Source organism: Impatiens glandulifera, chromosome 7, assembly GCF_907164915.1.
Source record: "Impatiens glandulifera chromosome 7, dImpGla2.1, whole genome shotgun sequence".
In the NCBI taxonomy this organism is placed as follows: Eukaryota; Viridiplantae; Streptophyta; class Magnoliopsida; order Ericales; family Balsaminaceae; genus Impatiens; species Impatiens glandulifera.
In genome coordinates, this window is record NC_061868.1 from 2,069,308 (window position 1) to 2,088,188 (window position 18,881).

Sequence of the window (18,881 nt, forward strand, 5' to 3'; positions counted from 1 at the left end):
ATCTGGTTCCGCTTTCGTTATAGAGTCGAAAGAGGAGAATTCAGATAAACTCATTTGACGCTAGATGTGTTTCCTTTCCGAAAATGATTAAAAGTCTTGTTATATAATTTTAAATATTATATATCTAAATTCTTACACAAAAACAATTAAAACTAAAAAAGATCTTATTAATGCGTTCATCTTTAAAATAATAAAAAAGAATTAGTGAAAATTAATTTTTAATATTTCAAATTAATAATATTGAACTTAATTTTTTTATTAATTATAAAAATAATAAAACCCTACTCCTCCTCCGCCTATCCGGTTCTTGTGATTCTTCCATTTTTTCAACTTTCTCATTCCACCGGCGACTGATAATTTTCCCTGGTTCTTGCCAATCTTCGATTGTTGAGTTGATAAAGCCAATTTGTGGCTACAGTTCTTCCAATTCGATCCGATTTAGCAGAAATCGGTGGATTCCGGCTTCACAATCAGTGGATTAGTGCAGCGAATGAGGTGAAAACCGTCCAATTACGTTTCCATGGTACTCCGCGCCATGGATTCCACTCTGTGATTTCAGGAATAAGATCTGGAGAGGAAGAGAGAGAGACGCCGCGGCTAATATCGTTTTAGCTAGGGTTCATTTGAGCGACTTTTCGACAATTGGTAAGCACAATATAATTGTATATTCTTGTTTCGATCTTAGATAGATAGATAGTCTGTCTGTCTGTTGATCATCGTCTTGTTCATCAAAATGGAAGAAGTTTCTCTAGATGATAATGAACAAATCTCTGAGATTCCAAATGAAATAGATGGTGAACAAGAAGAAGACCTAAATTACCAAAACGGTTTAACTGAAGAAACTAAGGAATTTGTTGAACCAGCAGTAGGAATGGAGTTTGAAACATATGATGATGCTTATAACTATTACAATTGTTATGCTAAAGAAGTTGGTTTCAATGTGAGAGTGAAAAATTCATGGTTCAAACGCAACAGTAGAGAGAAATATGGGGCAGTACTCTGTTGTAGTAGCCAAGGGTTTAAGAGGATTAAAGATGTAAACCGTCTTAGAAAGGAGACAAGAACAGGTTGTCCTGCAATGTTGAGGATGAGATTAATGGACACAAAAAGGTGGAGAATTCTTGAAGTTAACATAGAACACAATCATCTACTAGGGTCTAAGATACACAACTCAACGAAGAAGATGAGCTCTGGAACTAAAAGAAAGCCCCGGTTGAGCCCAGATGAAGAAGATGGATCGACGATCAAGTTATATCGAGCTCTCGTGATTGATACCGGAGGTGGTGGTAATGAGAAGAATTCGAATTCCAATGCTGTAGAAATCAATCATCATCCTCCTGCTCATCATCATCCTAATCAGTTAAATCTTAAAAAGGGTGATGCTCAAGCTGTTTACAATTATCTCTGCCGTATGCAATTGACAAATCCAAATTTCTTTTACTTGATGGATCTAAATGAGGAAGGGAAACTAAGGAATGTATTTTGGGCTGATTCTAGGTCTAGGGCTGCAGGAAGTTACTTCTCCGACGCTATCTATTTCGACAACTCATTCTTATCTGGCAAATACGAAACCCCTCTTGTGGCATTCGTGGGTGTGAATCACCATGGACAAACAACCCTTCTTGGTTGTGGCCTACTCGGAGGCGAAACAAAGGAATCCTACTCATGGGTAATGAAATCATGGCTTACTTCCATGTCGGAATGCTCTCCGAGAACGGTTATAACCGACCGATGCAAGTCCATACAAACCGCGGTTTCCGATGTTTTCCCCAAAGCCCGACATTGTTTTGGGTTATCACATGTCATGAGGAGGGTTCCGGAGAAGTTGGGAGGCCTCCGTCACTACGATTCGATTCGGAAACAAATGTTCAAGGCAATTTATGAGACAATGAAGCCCTTCGACTTTGAAACCGCGTGGGGATTCATGATCCACCAATTCGGAGTCAACGATCACAAATGGCTTCAATCCATCTACGACGATCGCACGAAATGGGTCCCGATATACCTAAAAGACGCGTTCTTCGCAGGAATGGCTACGGCCAAGCCATTGGAGAGCCTCAATCCGTTTTTCGAGAAATATGTGCACAAACAAACTCCTCTTAAGGAGTTTCTAGACAAGTACGAGCTCGTCTTACAAAGGAAGCACAAAGAAGAAGTGACAGCGGAGATGGAGTCTCGGAGCGCGACTCAGTCTCTTCGTACGAGATGCTTGTTCGAGTCCCAGCTCTCCAAGGTTTACACAAACGAGATCTTCAGACGGTTTCAGGTCGAAGTGGAAGAGATGCATTCTTGTTTCGGCACGACTCAACTACATATAGAAGGTCCCGTGATCATTTTCCTTGTGAAGGAGCGGGTTTTGGGAGATGGGAACCGAAGGGAAGTAAGGGATTACGAGGTCTTGTATAATCGAGGGGCAGCCGAAGTTTGTTGTATTTGTAGTGGCTTTAGTTTCAATGGCTATCTTTGTCGGCATGCCTTGTGTGTTTTGAACTTCAATGGAGTGGAGGAGGTTCCTTCTAAGTATGTTTTGCCTAGATGGAAGAAGGATTACAAGCGAGTTTATAAAGCGGAGAATTGTTCAAAGAACATCGATGGGACTGAACGAGTTGAATGGTTCGATCAATTATATCGAAGCGCTTTGCAAGTTGTGGAGGAAGGGACGATTTCGTTTGAGCAATATAAAGCGGGGTTGGAAGCTCTTGAAGATTGTTTAACTAGATTGCATAATGTGGAGATTATGAACAAAGAGATAAATATGGTATGAATTTCTTTGGTCTACTCCATTGTTGTTGGCACTTCATGTTCTAGTGATAGTTAGAACTAAGAATATGAATTACAATTTATGTTTGGAAAAATGTATAAAATTTACAATTCTTAAAGAAATTTATTTCATTTTTTAGTACATTTTAATAGATGTAAATCCCTTTTATGCATATCATTGGTTTTTCTGGTTTATTTTTTTTAGTGTACCTTGTTTTATACATTTATTCTCATAATTTAGGTTGACTTGATTTTCTTTAGGTATAATTTGACATGTCTTATTGACTATTTCTAGTAGTTATATCGTAGTTTTAAGTTAAAGTATGTTTTGCTGGATGTATCAACTTGGTAAATGTTTTTGATAGAATTTTTGGGTATTTGCATAGAAACAAGATCAAATTATTTTGAAAACAAGTTGGTAATAACAATTAAATTTTATACGGAATTTACACCAGAGCACGTTCCTGAATATTTTTAAAAACAGGCCAAACAAAAATTTGTTTTAAAAAAAAATCCAATTGTTACTCCAAATTTGGTGACAATTTAGATTCCGAACATTTTCTTTCAAAACTTACCATTCGAGGCTTTTAAGTTAAAATTATACAAAAACGAGATTTACGGTTTTAAACAACATTAACTTATTATTTATTTTAAAAAAATTCATGTCACTAATAACTACCGAATTTCAGCCGATTTGATTACTGATTATTCGGTATTCAAAACTATGGCGGCAAATAAGTCAAGCTGCTCGCGAGCTGTTCGATCAAAACTCGACTTGAGTTTGACTTTGACCAAGTTCGAATCGAGCTTGAACCGACTCGTTTAATATTCGAGTTGAGCTCGAACTAATATAATATTTGCTCAATGAATATGATAATAAATAATATTTTTTATATTTATTTTAATATTAAAACCTAAAATTAAAATAAATATTTTTTCATTCATAAATATTTGAAAATTTAATTTTAGTTCAAGTTTTTCGAGTCAAGCAAAACTCATAGAAACTCGAACTCAAGTTTGAATTGAGTTAATAAATACTTAATCAAGTCGAGCTCGAACTCCCGGCTTGACTTTGTTGTAGTCTTATTCAAAACTCTTAACTCGCCGAAATTTAGTAATTAAAATAATAATATTGATTTTTTATTTATATATTTATTTATAAGTGTTAGATAATTAGATAAAATGTGATTTATATAATTTTAACATTTTTTTTATTCAAATCATATGTATCCCATTCTGAAATTTGCTTATAATTTTGTCAAAACCATTTTCATATCACGTTTTCAAGTTATAAGTATCTTGTTTGATATACTTTTTCATAATTCTTAATAAATAATAAGAAAAAAAAATACACATTTCACAATCTCTTTACTTATTTAAAAGATGAAGTTGAAATTAATAATTGAATTTAATTAAATTATAACGTAATTATAACATTTTCTTAGATCCGGCAAAAATACGTTATTGATAGCGAATGGAATATGAAATTGGGATCTTCGGCGAGATATAGGTTAATTTGGTGTGTTCTATACTGACGAAATGGATTTTTTTGGCGTCGATCCATCTGGTTATGATTTCAACATCTTCGATCCGATTCTGATCGGATCTATCCCTCGCGCAAATCCCTATCTCTCAACAACGCTAGACGATGGTGATGATGATCATGATTATCCACCGTTGGTACCCAAAAAGCCGGCGATTCCTCCAAGGCATCGCCACGATGGAACTTCCCCTTTACCCTTAGGGATGGATTGGAGCTCCCCACCTCGCAAATGGGTGACCTTTTCTTCTTATCTGTTTTTGTACTTTTTACACTTTACTGAGTAAACAAACATCTTGTTTTAGGAACTTGATACATTGGGCTGCTTTGGTTTTGAAATTCAATCTCTTTAAATCACACCCAATTATCAATATTGTGATTCAACTTTAGTTATAGTATTTCTTTTGTTTGATTTATGGAATGTTGATCTGAGCTGCAACTAATCTCTTTGCTGAAACTTATTATTTGATCTTTGTTTTGTTTCAGGATGGACAGAAATCTGTTTGGCCACATGATCCTAGTACAGGGTGGAGTTATTGTGTAACTATTCCTTCTTGGATTATACTCCCAGAAGCAAGTGGGTCAAAACCCATAGTGGTATATATATTTTTTTACTTCTTTTCATGATTTTGTTAAAGGTCATCTTTCTTGATGTTACTTCTCTAAAAAAATGCTTTAAATTTCTTCAAAAAGGTCTCTACATTGGTTTGATAGTATTGTTGTTGTGTTTTGGTAATTTGTGACTTAGGCCTTCTTTGTTTTGGGTTATTTGGGATTATTTTCAAATAACTCACCATCACATCTTACGTATCCTATCTAATCACATCATTCAAATCATCAACTCATTCTACCCAAATAACTCACTTTTCCATAACCCAAACCGAACAAGGTTATTTTTCAATAATAACCGGATTTTGAACAAGCCCCCTTACCTATTCTATTTCAATCTATTGAATTTTAGCATTGCTTAGTATCTGTCATTTTGATTGATTTCTGTGCTTATGTTTTCCTTAGTATTAAGTAGAATTAATTGCACATTCTCTGTGTTAACATTCACAAGGAACAGTTTTACAGGGTAGAAGTGGGTATACAATCACCGGAAGCGATTACTACAACAAGAGGAATTCTTCGGAGGTTTAGCGATTTTTTGAAGTTATTTTCTGAAGTAAGCATCAATGTCCCATTTGGATTTCTTATTTTGTTTTCTTGTCTATACTTTGCCCCTTTGCCTTTTCAGTTGCCACAAAGATTTGCTCTCTTGTACAAGAATCCAACATAAAAAAGGACCATAACTCAGTTTGCTTACTATCCAACTTCACTTTGTGATAGAATATTAGCTATTATATTATGTGATATGAATTATACCTCTTAATATAATATGATTGAAAATAATTATATTAGGCTAATATTATATCTTATAAATAGGTGTCTTTAATATGTAAGACAAAACATTATCAATAATACAATTATCTTTTACCTTACATGATATATGAGTGGGAGAGACTTTTAAACCCTAAAACTACGTTGCAAATGTACATTAATAATCTAGTAAAACTTACTAACATGGATTTCAGTGATATTTGATAATAATTAGATTTGGTTAGGATGTTATTACCTTATTCTCTGAATTTGATCATTCTTTTGCCACTATCTCTTAATCAACTTGAGAACTTTTGTCACCACATCTATTACTCCTTACCCTTTCTCCTACCCGATTTAGACTTTTCAATCATTCACATTGAAGTCACATTACTCACTTTCAAGCTTTGATTTTTTTCTTTCTTATATTTGTTTACTTACTGTTTTTTCTTCATCCTCATACAATTCACATGTTATAGCTTCTCGTCTTGTTCTTTGGTCTAAACCAACCCTAGAGGTTTACACTCGTATTCACTCATGCAATCGTTTTTTATAAGACAACACATTCTAAATAATACAAATTCTCCTTTAATTAACATAAAAAACTCATTATGCTTTTTCATATAATGTATTGCAGATCAAAACAGCATTTCCTAAGAAAAGTTTGCCCGCTGCTCCTGCAAGGAAGCTGTTAAGAATGAAAAGCAGAGCAGTTTTGGAAGAGGTAGATAACTTGTTTGTTTTGATATTAATGTCCACTTTTCAGAACCCATTTTCTTCTAATATGAGCTGAGAAAAAGAAAGACAACATTTCTTGCAATTTGAGAGAGAATTGTTCATTTGAGAAAAATAGGTTGTAATACAATATAATCATCACTGTAGAGAAGATGTGATTTGGAGGATTGGCTGGAGAAACTCTTATCGGATATCGATTCATCAAGAAGCGCTCCTGTAGCCATCTTTCTTGAGCTAGAAGCTGCTGCCAGATCATGTAGGTATCTTCACAATTTATTTCTTACCATATATTTTTGACAAAATATTTGAAGCTCTCTGTTAAGATTGCAGCTTTATTATAATTGTTTTTTCAGTCTTTAACGAATCACATCAGCAGAGTTTACATTCCAACTCGTCTGTTGCCATCGCGGCTTCATCGTATCAATATCAATCCTCTGATTATGGCGATGAATCAACATACGAGACATCACATTTTAAGAACGAACCGGTCAAGAAGGTTGTTACATCTTTTGTTGAAGAATCTGCAGATAGAGAAGAGACAAGTTCTATACATGGCAATGTTATTGATTGGGATATGGGAGGTAATACTATTATTTTACCGAATTCGGATGAGAAGGAACCCGAGTATAAAAAATCGAGTGGTCATCTTCGAAGATTGTCGATAGAGAGTATCGGAAGTTACATTAGTTCTACAAAAGCTAGTGAAAGCGCATACTTGAGGACAGAAAGCTCATTTGGCAATAGTTTTGTTAATCCTGAAGTGGGAACTAGTTCAGACTTACGAGATTCACTGGGCTTTCTTGTTACTCTTCCTGTGGCGGAGCAGAACAAGATGAAGAGAGTGCTTGACACGATGAGGAGAAGAATAGCCGTGGCGAAAACTGATATGGAAGATGTTATAGCAAGATTGAATCAAGAGCTTGCTGTGAAAGAGTACTTGGCAACAAAGGTAACTTGTTTTTAGGAGAAGTGCTTCAATCTCTATGTTTTTATTTTTAACATTGAGAGTTGGCAAATCTACCGATTCAACGTGTCTCGATGGTTAAGAGGTCCTTCATGTGTTCAGGAGTCAGGACTTGTATATACACTGATCGTTAGTTTCCTGAACTTATAAGAATGTCTAAAATTACTTCCTGTCCTCATTCTTTTTATTAACTTTGTTAATGTTGTGCATTTTAGAAAGATTTTTTTTAGCCAAGGATTAGGATTAAGGAGATGTTGACATTGTGTAGAGGTGATTTAAGTTAAGTAAGAGTTGACGGTATGAAGTAATTTGATCCATTTTTAAAGTATGCGAAGAAAATCTCGAGCCTCACACAAGTTGTGAGTAAGCAAAATGAGTCTTCGATGCAAGTTTAAGAAGCAAAATGAACTTTGTATTATTAGAAGAAATTTGATGTCTGAATGAGTGAATGAATGACGGGTTTTAATTTGCAGGTGAAAGATTTGGAAGATGAACTTGAAATTAGTGATCAGAGTGGTAAAGAAAACTTACAGCAAGCAGTTTTAATAGAAAGGGAAAGATTTACCCAAACGCAATGGGATATTGAAGATATCCGCAGGAAGTGCATTGATTTAGAGATGAAACTAAAGTCGGAACAGGTCTATCTTCTACTAAACACTATTATCTTTCATTTCCTTAAGACTATGTTTTGGGTTAGGGTGAGATCCAATTTCAAAATCCTTTGATTGTTTGATGACACTTACAATAAGAAATTGAAATATTTATGATTTGTAAGTTTCCACTTCAGAATTGCAATTCTATTATAAAATTTGAATTATATTTCTTATTCCAATTATAGACATTCAAACATAGCCTAAATGTTTTCTGGTTGATTCAGGATGAGAAGATGCTCTTGGAAGCAGATGATATGTCCACAAGACGCGAGAATGAGATGTTATCGAGACAATTGGATGCTGCAAATGAGCAAATCGAGAGGTTACAAAAACAGAATGAAGATTTGGAGTTGAAAGCGAAGACGGACATAAAACTCCTGGTAAAAGAAGTTAAAACGGTTAGGAGTTCACATGCAGAATTGAAAAAGGAGCTTGGTAAAGCAACGAAAGCTAAACTAGATGCTGAGGTTTGACTATTTAAGTTCCTTTTTTTTACAGTCTTTAGCTTTTTGATTAGTTGTGTAAGGAAGTTTCTTCTTGTAGAGGGGTCTTGAAAAGGAGAAAGAAAGATGGGAGAATTCTGCTACTGCCAATGCAAATTTGCTCCGGGAATGTGAAATCCTTAGGAGTCGACTTGAAGAATGCAGTGTGAATTTCCTTATCGAAGAAGAAGATAAATTGATAATGGAGACATCGTCACCTTCCGACGCTGTTGATTTATTAACTATGGCTGAAAATAGAATCGGACTTCTTCTTGCCGAGGTAAGTTTATTAATAAGATTCAAAATAATATCTAATATATAAAGTACTAAAAGAAAATAAGTCGATTTTTTCTGGATTTTCAACATAGTTTTGTCTATCTTGCATGGACTATTCAATAATGGAAATTGTTTTATCCTTTCAAAAACTTCTTGAAAGAAAATACGAAGAATAAATTATCTTATATATAAATGCTGTGCAAACATGTAAATACCATCCCCGTCAGAGCACCTTAGGGTGAGGTGAACTAGGCGACCGCCTAGGGCCACTCAACCCCTTTTCAGAAATTGTTTTAAAAAGTAAATACTTCGTGTCTAAAACTCTCTAGTAAGTCTGTTAACCTTTTTCTTTATAATTTAGGAAATTGGCACGATTATGTCTCTCATTTCAACTTAACGTGTTTTAAGTGAGAATCAAACTCGTGTCTTTGGTCTCTTATGCACTGAGCTACTCTAGTGGGGTTAGTAATAAGTTTGTTATCCTACTATACTGTGCTAAGATTTTATAATTTTTAACGTTATAATATTATATATCTTAAAATTTTCTTAAAAAAGCTTTTAAAATAATGTTGGTTAGGTATTGATCCTGATTATCTATTGATCAAACTGGGGAAGTTAAAGTTTTGTCTATGACTAATAAGTATACTTTGTTGAGCAGGCACAGCTTCTTGCACAGGATGTGGAAAGTGCCATTAGAGCAGCAACTGTAATGGAAGATGGAACTATGGTTCAGACAAAGACAAAAGACGAGAACCTAAGAAAAATGCTAACGGATATTTTGATGGACAACGCCCAGTTGAGGAAACAGGTTAATTCTATAATCCGATATGCCCTCCTTATTAACAGCGAGAAGTCAGATGGAGAAGATGATTACAATGAAGAAACCCCCACAAGTAAAACTGTTCTTAGCAAGTTCTTGGATAGATAACAAAACAATTAAAATATATTTGTATATATATCACTCTTCCTCTAAAAGGTCTGAACATTTCAATAATATGGATTTTGATGCTGTGGCTAAAGAATGCCAACAATAATACTATGGTCTATTAGAAAGCTGGTATTTTTTTTGAAATGATAAAATTATTGAAACAAGGCTAGCTTAATCAGATTTTATTCTTTTCAATATAAGTTATTGTTTTTTGTTTTTTTTTGTAAGAGTTAACACGACTCACCTAACTTCACCTTAAAGCGCTTAAAATGAGAATTAAATTCGGGATCTTTATCATCTTAGACACTATTTTTGATCTTCATCTTTATGGGTGTTTTAATATGATTTTTTTTACACATTTTTTTTCTTCTTTTGGTGACTTTTTATTGATTCTTTTAAAATTGAATTTATCACTTGTAAAATCAAAATAAGAATTCACTTAAAAATAATTTTAATTATATATATATATATATATATATATATATAATTAAGTATAAAATTAAAATAATAACTACAAAATAAAGAATACAAATTCATTTAATTAAATAATTAATAGCTTATTTTTAAATATAATTTTACTTTATTTCTATATAATAGTAAAATCAAAACCAATTTAAGAACTTCCTTAAAACAGAACTTTAAATTTATTTAATTTTTTTAATATATTAAGTCATACCCATCTTACAAATATTTAATCACTTTTCTGAAACATTGTGTAAATTATTATTTCAATAATGATCATTTTGACAAACATAAAAAAAAGAATGTAGATTTTCATGGTCATAATTCACAATAAATGTATAACAAAACATTCAACAGTTAGTTAGTTGGGAAATCCAAAGCTCTTGAATTTAGTTTACTTGTCACCACCTCCAAACATACTCATCATATCTTTCGACGAACCCATTTGCTTCATCAAGTTTTGTAAACCGCCCATTCCGCCAATCTGTTTGAGCATCTGCGGCGGTAGAACTTTGCTCATGTGTTGAGCGTTCATGTTTCTCGATAGAGCACTCATTTCACCCTTCTTAGGAATCTTAAGACCTTTCATCTTGCTCCATATCTTCGCAAGCCTCTTGTATTCTTCCATCATTTCCATTACTTCTCTAACTTGACGCCCAGAACCTCTTGCTATCCGCATTATCCTTGATTCGTTCATCAGCTTCGGGTTTGTACTATCCAGTTCTGCAATTATAAAATTAATTGTTGTTACTTCTATATACAACTAAGCAAACAAATCCAAAGGAAAAAAGAAGTTGGAATCAAATACCTTCATTTGTCATGGAGTCCATTATTGTCATATATCGTTTAATCTTCGCTTGGCTTTCATTTTCGCGACCTTTTGGCATCAATTCCGAGCTAAATCCTGGAAGCATTGAGAAAACCTGCAAACAAATCACGGGTGAGATAGTTAATCACAATCCGATTTCCACTAAGAACGCCCTAAGTTGAAGGGTGAGATAGTTAATCACAATCCGATTTCCACTGAGAACGCCCTAAGTTGGAGTGGGGGCCACGACTATATAAGTTATGCTAACTTCCTAGCATTCCAAAATGAAAAAAAAACAAAGTCAAAATGACTAAATCTCTATAATTTGTATACAAAATGAAGCAGCAAAATCACAATATTTTTTTATATATAACAAATGAAAATATCACTTTCAGTTTTAACTTAAATGATTTTTCAATAATGGGATGGTGATTTAGACAAAATAGGAGTTTTCAAATAAGTTCTTCATTTTATCCAACACTTGCAAAGTCACTATGGAAGAAGATTAAATTGCAAATTACAAATGAAGATATATGTACAAGTCTATGAATTTTATCAATACGACAAACCTGACCAATAGGACCCATTTTGAGAAGATTTTGGAACTGTTCATACATAATCCTCAAAGTGAAGGTCCCTTCTGAAAGCTTTTGCAGTAGTTCAGGCTGTTGATCCATTGGCACAACTTCCTGAATTTTTTCCATGAAACCAGACAAATCACCCATACCTGATAATTTCCAAGTTAATTAAATTGTAACAAAAAAAGGACAAAATTGAATCGAATAATGGGGACATTCAAACCTAGGAGACGGCTAACAAATGGTTTGACATCAAAAACTTCAAACTCGTCCATATGCTCTCCAGTTCCTATGAAAATGACTGGACTTCTTGTGGCAGCAACCCTGTAAAATGACAGTAATATGTAATTGGAAAATCAAGTTATAAGTTCATTTCATAACTATCATTAAAAATCACTTAATTATTTAGATCCTCCTAACATTAAACTAAAGAAAAGTAAATTAAAACATTTTACTTAATTTAGTAACACTGTAAATTAATCAAAACACGTCATTATAAGGGTCATATAGTCTATTATAAGTACTTAAAATTCAGATATTTTCATTTAACTTGTTCATATTTATTTTTCACTTACCTCATCTGACACATAAAATTCAGTATTCAACACTTAATTTTCAGTTTTGAAAAGAACATGTGATATTAATATATATGGTCCATGCTAAGAAATTAGTCTGAAGAACTTACGCACTAAGAGCACCCCCTCCCTTTGCATGACCATCCATCTTAGTCACAATTACAGCTCCAACAGAAACACTCTGTTTGAATGCTTGTGCTTGATCGAATGCTGCTTGACCAATACTGCTATCCATAACAAATATAACGAGATCGGGTTTCTGGAAAAGTAAAGTAAATAGTTATGTATTGCAATTTAGAAAGTAACTTAAGAAAAAGTGTCGGTTTGTCAGATAAATACAGTTGCTTCAGAAACTTGGCGCATTTCCTCAAACAATGCAGCTTCCTGTTTGTGCCGACCACTGGTATCAACTATTATAAGATCACAATTTTCCTTCTTGAACCTTTCTACACCTTCCTCGGCAATTTTAACAGGATCTGACTCTGTATAGCTGATAGGAAACAAAACTGCTAGAATGTGAATTGATAGCTGAAGTAACTTACACATGCATGAGAAGCAATGCACATTTGGTCATTCAGATGAAACTATTTTTACTTGGACCTTTCTAGAAGCTCATTTCCTTTTAACACTAAGGTCTTGATTGATGTAGGGTTATTTGAAAGAAAATTCTTGTTTGATGTAAAAATTGAGTTATTTGGGCAAAATGACCAAAACGTTCCTTATTATTTAATATTTCAAATTGTTATAAAAATGAAGTTAGGTTAATTGAATATTTTGGTTGATGATTTGATTGATGATGGGATAATCGGCTATTTGGATTAATTCAAATAACCCTCCATCAAACAAGGCCTAAAATATCCGACATTCAAGACAGACGCTATTTGTTTCACGTAACGTCGTAAACTAACAAGCAATTTATGAAAAATCAACTAATACATTCTTATCAATACATAACCTATGTTCAGCTTCCAGAAAGAATTCATCATATGGAAATAAAAAAGGCCAAACCTTCCATAAAAAGGTATTTTAGCTTTAGTTGCATTCTGCTTTAATTGATCAAAAGCACCAGCTCTGAATGTATCTGCACACACCAAAGCTGGTTTCCAGCCCTTCTTCTGGTGATAGTATGCATACTTTGTACAAGTTGTAGTTTTTCCTGAACCTGAAACAATTAGAAAAGTGGGAATAATTATTCAATCCTTTCTCAGTTAAAAAAATTAACAAGGCAAAATAATAAAAGAAGCAGCATGCTAAGCTGCATCTTCCACTGCCTTTGAGTTTTAATGTTCTAGTATATGCCACCACTAGGGAATAGTGGCTAAAGATTAGCAACATATGCATTCATCGAGACATATTAGGAACTTCGAAATGAAGTTCATGAACATTGTCTTATATCTGAAGCAGATGGATGGCAGAAAAAATCAATATGCTGTTATCTAAGGAGCCAACAAACCTTGCAAGCCGACAAACATAATTACACTCGGTTTTGCTTTCTTTGGGGTGAAGGATGGCTTTCCAGGATCCAAAATTGTGCAGAGCTCATTAAAAACAGCCTAAATAATGAATTAACAAACAAATATCACATGTCAATCATCTATCACGCGAGTAAGAATCAATAGTTCTATAGAAACATATTGTATCCCGCTAAGCATTATGAAGGAAAATGACATAATCCAAAGTTTACTTCTTGTATTAGTATAAGTTGTTCAACATATTGATAGGGCTCCATTATCTAATTCTACCATTGTTGTGCAGTATATACATTTTTGTCATCAGTAATAAATGCAATCTATACATCATAAACACCTTCTATGTGCTTCGAATAGTAGGATTCACTGATCAATTAAGATGAATTACAGGTGCAAGACATTAAACTTGCTTCTGAAAGCACAGGTAAAAGCCCGATCTCCTTCATTTCTTCTTTTTCCAAATTCAGAGAAATTAAAACAGACGAGCAATTCATTGTTTAAAGAATTAAGATCGAGTCAGTCACCTGTTGGATTATCCTACGCTTGTTATGACCAGCAGCGAGATCATCAAGATTTACGATCTTCTTAATATTAGCCTGCATATCACGGACGAGTTTGAATTGAACATCGGCCTGAAGAAGGGCGCGTGTGATCTCATTGAGGCATTCGCTTAGAACTTTCTCATCGATGATCGTTGCATTACTCATCTGCTGGAGAGCGCGGGATATGCTCCCCCCTAACTGTGCTAACACCATCTTGATCGTTGAGTTTCAGACGATGATCGGTGATCTTCTCTTGTGTAAAGTTTTCGGATCCAAGGATTTTCGTGATGAAAATTATCTGTAATCTTGATGAGAGAAGAGTGTTTGCGGTTTAAGGGTTAGGGTTTGGAACTTTTTAGGAAATACAAATTTGACGAAATGACCTAATAATAACAAATGACCCGGCCAAGCAGGTATTTGGCCAGCGAGGGCAACCTGAATTACTAGCATGTGGATATGAATAGGATCCGGTTACAAATATGATGGAAGTCCTTTTTCCACCTCTAAATCTAGACAAGTCGAAACTCAGACAAAGTTTGTAAAAATGACTATATCGGATGAAAATACTAATGTTTGTAAACATTATCGTGCCACGCAAGGTATTTTTTCAAACATTATTAGACCATCCCTCGTGACGCGAATCAGTATTTTCATTTTTAGACCGACCAAAAAGGTCATATCAGCTTTGGTCATCTCCGGAAAAAAGAATAATTATTAGAGTTATTTCGTCAAATTTCTCGCGCATTAGAGGCGCGGCTATTAACAAACTAAGAAGAGCGAAAAGCCAGGATGGCTTGGTAAGCAAGCAACCACTTATTCCGGCGCCAACTCCCTGTTCTTTCTCTTTTTTTTTTCAAGAACCACACACCTGTGTGGAGCTCGCGAACAACCTTGCTATGTCAAATACCGCGACTCCCGCGGGTTTGGGCGTTCACCCATTTCATCAATTACTTATTGAATTACAGAATCCATCAAGTGAGATCTTCCGTCAGGGAGTGATAATCTTACTTGCGTGGAGCAGTGGCCTTTCATGATTCCTTTTGTACGTACTTAAAAAAATGTGGTGTGGAAAGGGGGTATTTTTGATTGGTTTGGGTCTTCGCTTCGGGGGTACATTTGAATTTATCTTACATTCTCCGCTTTCGCTTAAGGAATTTATTCGAAAGCATCTGATTTGCGGCATCAATCCGATAAGGATCCCATGAATTGATCACTATCAGGCTTGGGCATGAAAAGATTCGTTGAGTAAGATTCATCTATATAGGTAGGCTATTTGCCTTTTCTCTACCCCTTCTTATTATTATTCAATAGTTATAGCTTGAAGCTAACACCTGAAACCCCTTCTTTTATTTATTAACTTCAAGAGAATTGGTAGCAGATGTGGCAGTTGCATTTATTTCTTCTATGTACAAAAACAATGGCAGTTGCCTTCCCTCCTCCAAGAGCTCCCCATAGGGTCCGATAACAACGAATAAGCAACTAACATTAGCTCGAGAACACTACTCATTGGGACATCCTTAAGGAAAGAAGAATGATTCAAAGGATTTGAACCCTTTTCTATAGAAAAAAAATGAGTGAGCCCCCGCCTCCTTTTCAACGAAAGATTCGAGTAGGGACCTATACTTTTTATAGAAGACATGAAAAAAAACCCGGAGAGAATGATTGGTTTATGGCATAGAAGTTGCTCTTGCTTTAGAGAAAAGGAAAACACGAAAGAAGAATCCACTGGGAATGAATGGGAAGATTGGAGTAGTATCTTCATTAGCCGGAAAGAATGAGTCTCCCGTCATTTGAAGAATAGTCACGTTTTCATCCATTTGGAATCTGGGCTCTTCTACTTCTACTTCAACTTCATTTTTATTTACTTTACTTATTTTTCCCTCTCTTTTATTTTTTTATTTTCCATTATTCCTTAAGTGCGGCGTAAAGCGTCTGTAGGTGGCTTTTTAAGTCCGCCGTCAAATCCCAGGGCTCAACCCTGGACAGGCGGTGGAAACTACCAAGCTGGAGTATGGTAGGGGCAGAGGGAATTTCCGGTGGAACGGTGAAATGCTTAGAGATCGGAATGAAAGGAACATAGGAGTTTGTCGCCAGGCATTTGACCAAATAGGATCGTCTAGTTCTTATAGAACCTATCACTAAAATACCCCTAGAGGGGGATAAGGCTAAGAAGATCGAAAAGGGTTTTCCATGAGATGGGAAATGCCATATATTGTATATGATGGATATGTTGGACTCCTAGAGTATACGTTTAGCTCCTAATTTAATTGACTATCTAAGTATAACCAAGCTTGTTGCATAAGCCTCTGGAGTTGCACCAGTTTTATGAGCTAGGAAACCCTAGAAATCAGTCAGCTATAAGGGCTGCTACCTGGCCCTTTTCTTTCAACTACCCGCTCAAGCTCTAAGACAGAAATTCCACCCCTTCCTCAGTGGTGTCCGAAAGAAAATGTCATTTTATGTCCGTTTGTAATTGTAATTGAGCATCATTGTCACACCATTCCCCATTCACCTTCAACATTGAGATTAGATTCCGTGCTTTCCTCACCAATGCTCGCCTATGAAAGTATGCTGTATTCCGGTCCCCAAATTGCAACCAATCCTCTCTTGCTCGTTGTCGCCAGAGTAATTCCGATTGTACTAACACACCTTTCGCTCGTACAAGGCGGCGGCGAATGCGGCATTTTTTCTGGTACTCGTATTTTTCCCCCCTTTTTGGCCCAATTCCCCGGTCGGCCGAATCGGCCACTTTCGGCGAATCGACGTCGACCTTTGGTTCTCGATTTGAAGACGTTACAGGAATATCGAGAGAGCTTGCGAGGGCAGATCCGAGTTGGTTGGTCCGGAAAGTCATGGGAGAGACATGCTAAGTTCAATAATATACTGGTGCTACTATATTTGATTATGAATCACGCACGGAACACTTTCTATATCTCCTTCATCTACAAGGTGAACAGCTTAGCTTACAGCACAGCGTGTTCGCCACCACACGGTGCATTTCCCTTACCTCCATAGGAGAGGTATGACCCTTCGATTAGAACGCCCCAAATATTAATGCCGTTGTTATACTCCCGCCGCATTGATATTCTTTGATAAGCTGTTGCGCTTTGAAATCAAGGTAGTTGTTTACTTGCTCAACCATAATACCAGGCCCCTATCAATGACAGGTAAACTGTGCTATAAAGTACTATCATATCATCCATCCCGTATGAGTTTATCCTCTCTCTCTTATCTTCGATCAAGCTACTTCGTTCCTTCTGTGATGAGAAATTCCCTAACAAAAGCTAGCCTTCTTCCATCGGATGCATTATCTAAAGGGGAGAACAAACATATTACCATAATTATTTTATACATTAAATGGAAAAAATACTCTCAAATAAAAATTTATCAAAATAAAATAAAAAAATCCCAATTTATTGGATTTGAAATATTTTATGAAATATATTTTTCTATATTTTTGATGGTTAGATTCATTTTAGTTTAAATTTAATTAACTTTAGGTTTACTTAATCATTTTATTTAAAAAGTTATGATACTTACTAGTTTTGTTTTCATGTATTATACATAGATTAATAAAAATTTAATTAATGTATGAGAAAGATTTCTCATTTTTCTTAGCCGGAAAGATACTTCAAGTCAAGATCTCATTTATGTTTAAACACCATCTTTGTGTGTATTCTTGTTTAAGTTAACGTTTACCGCGATTGTCCCGTGACAAACCTGATGAGCATATATCGGATACATTTCGGTTGCGGGCACCCATGAGCTTGTTTCATAGGAGTTATTTGAGAATTTTACCTCAAAACTCAACTATCACATTTTTACATCAATCAAATCATTTTAATAATGTATTATTATATTATATATTATTTTATACTTGTTATATTCTTAGGCTATGTTTGGTTGACAGTATAAGTAGGTACAACACTATTGGTATAGTATAAACTATATCAATAGTGTTTTAATACGATGTTTTTTACATTTTTACTATTGGTATAAATTTATACTCCTATATAATTTGTACCTCATATTTGGTATAAAATAGTAACTAGTCCCCTAGGTACAACACTATTTTTATTTCATTTAATTTTTAATTTCTCATTATACTCTTTATTAATACTATATTATTATATAATATATTTTATTTAATTTTAATAATAATATTATTATTATATATAATTATTTTTAATATTGCTATTTTTTAAATAATTCAATTTTTTAATTAAAAAATATTTATTTATTTTTATAACTATAATTTTATTAATTATTATTTTCTATATTTACTTATATTATAAATAATATTTTTATTTTATTACAATTAATAATAATATTTAAATTAAATAAACATAATAATTTATCGTTTATAATATAATTAATTTTTTATATTAATTATTAAATAATAGTACAATAATTTATAATAATAAAAAATATTATTTATAATATAAATAAATATAAAATAATAATAATAATAATAATTAACATTTTAAATTAATAATTATATAGCTTATACTACATTCTTATACTATATATCAAACACAAAATTATAAACGGGAAGAATGCCAATTTTACACACCAAGTTGTAAGAAGGTGTCAAATTTACTTATTAAGTATCAAAATTTCATTTATATGTATGAACTTGTCAAAAAGTGTCAAATATATTTATAATAACAGAAATGTTAAACGGTGTTAAAATTTTTGCCACATGTAATATCCACATATTTTTTATTTTTTTAAATTGACATTACTTTAA

General features: G+C 34.0%; 3 protein-coding genes across 3 annotated transcripts; 2 read left to right on the forward strand and 1 right to left on the reverse strand.

Moving 5' to 3' along the window:
* The first annotated feature begins 318 nt into the window (after positions 1-318).
* Positions 319-2,899, forward strand: LOC124945412 (protein FAR1-RELATED SEQUENCE 6). The gene has a single exon (XM_047485841.1). The coding sequence runs from the start codon at positions 734-736 to the stop codon at positions 2,762-2,764; it is 2,031 nt and encodes a 676-aa protein (XP_047341797.1). The 5' UTR covers positions 319-733; the 3' UTR covers positions 2,765-2,899.
* Positions 2,900-4,241: 1,342 nt separating this feature from the next.
* Positions 4,242-9,877, forward strand: LOC124945627 (PX domain-containing protein EREX-like). The gene is made up of 10 exons (XM_047486091.1): positions 4,242-4,536; positions 4,787-4,897; positions 5,367-5,465; positions 6,297-6,383; positions 6,542-6,650; positions 6,748-7,343; positions 7,832-7,996; positions 8,236-8,478; positions 8,555-8,773; positions 9,428-9,877. Exons 1-10 carry the CDS (start codon positions 4,300-4,302, stop codon positions 9,695-9,697), a joined length of 2,136 nt encoding a protein of 711 aa, XP_047342047.1. The 5' UTR covers positions 4,242-4,299; the 3' UTR covers positions 9,698-9,877.
* A 533-nt stretch (positions 9,878-10,410) lies between these two features.
* Positions 10,411-14,491, reverse strand: LOC124944718 (signal recognition particle 54 kDa protein 2). Its single transcript, XM_047485052.1, has 9 exons — positions 14,114-14,491; positions 13,574-13,673; positions 13,129-13,282; positions 12,460-12,610; positions 12,231-12,379; positions 11,769-11,869; positions 11,537-11,694; positions 10,968-11,082; positions 10,411-10,882 (listed from the first exon to the last, which is right to left on the reverse strand). The coding sequence occupies exons 1-9, from the start codon at positions 14,342-14,344 to the stop codon at positions 10,554-10,556; spliced, it is 1,488 nt and encodes a 495-aa protein (XP_047341008.1). The 5' UTR covers positions 14,345-14,491; the 3' UTR covers positions 10,411-10,553.
* Positions 14,492-18,881: the final 4,390 nt, after the last annotated feature.

Coding starts and splice junctions, on each gene's coding strand:
- LOC124945627 (XM_047486091.1), top strand. CDS start 4,300: ATGGATTTTTTTGGCGTCGATCCATCTGGTTATGATTTCAACATCTTC. Junction 5,466..6,296: donor TTTTGAAGTTATTTTCTGAA/GTAAGCATCAAT, acceptor AATGTATTGCAG/ATCAAAACAGCATTTCCTAA. Junction 7,997..8,235: donor TGAAACTAAAGTCGGAACAG/GTCTATCTTCTA, acceptor TGGTTGATTCAG/GATGAGAAGATGCTCTTGGA.
- LOC124944718 (XM_047485052.1), bottom strand. CDS start 14,344: ATGGTGTTAGCACAGTTAGGGGGGAGCATATCCCGCGCTCTCCAGCAG. Junction 13,283..13,573: donor TATGTTTGTCGGCTTGCAAG/GTTTGTTGGCTC, acceptor TAATTGTTTCAG/GTTCAGGAAAAACTACAACT. Junction 11,870..12,230: donor GGAGGGGGTGCTCTTAGTGC/GTAAGTTCTTCA, acceptor GTCATTTTACAG/GGTTGCTGCCACAAGAAGTC.
- LOC124945412 (XM_047485841.1), top strand. CDS start 734: ATGGAAGAAGTTTCTCTAGATGATAATGAACAAATCTCTGAGATTCCA.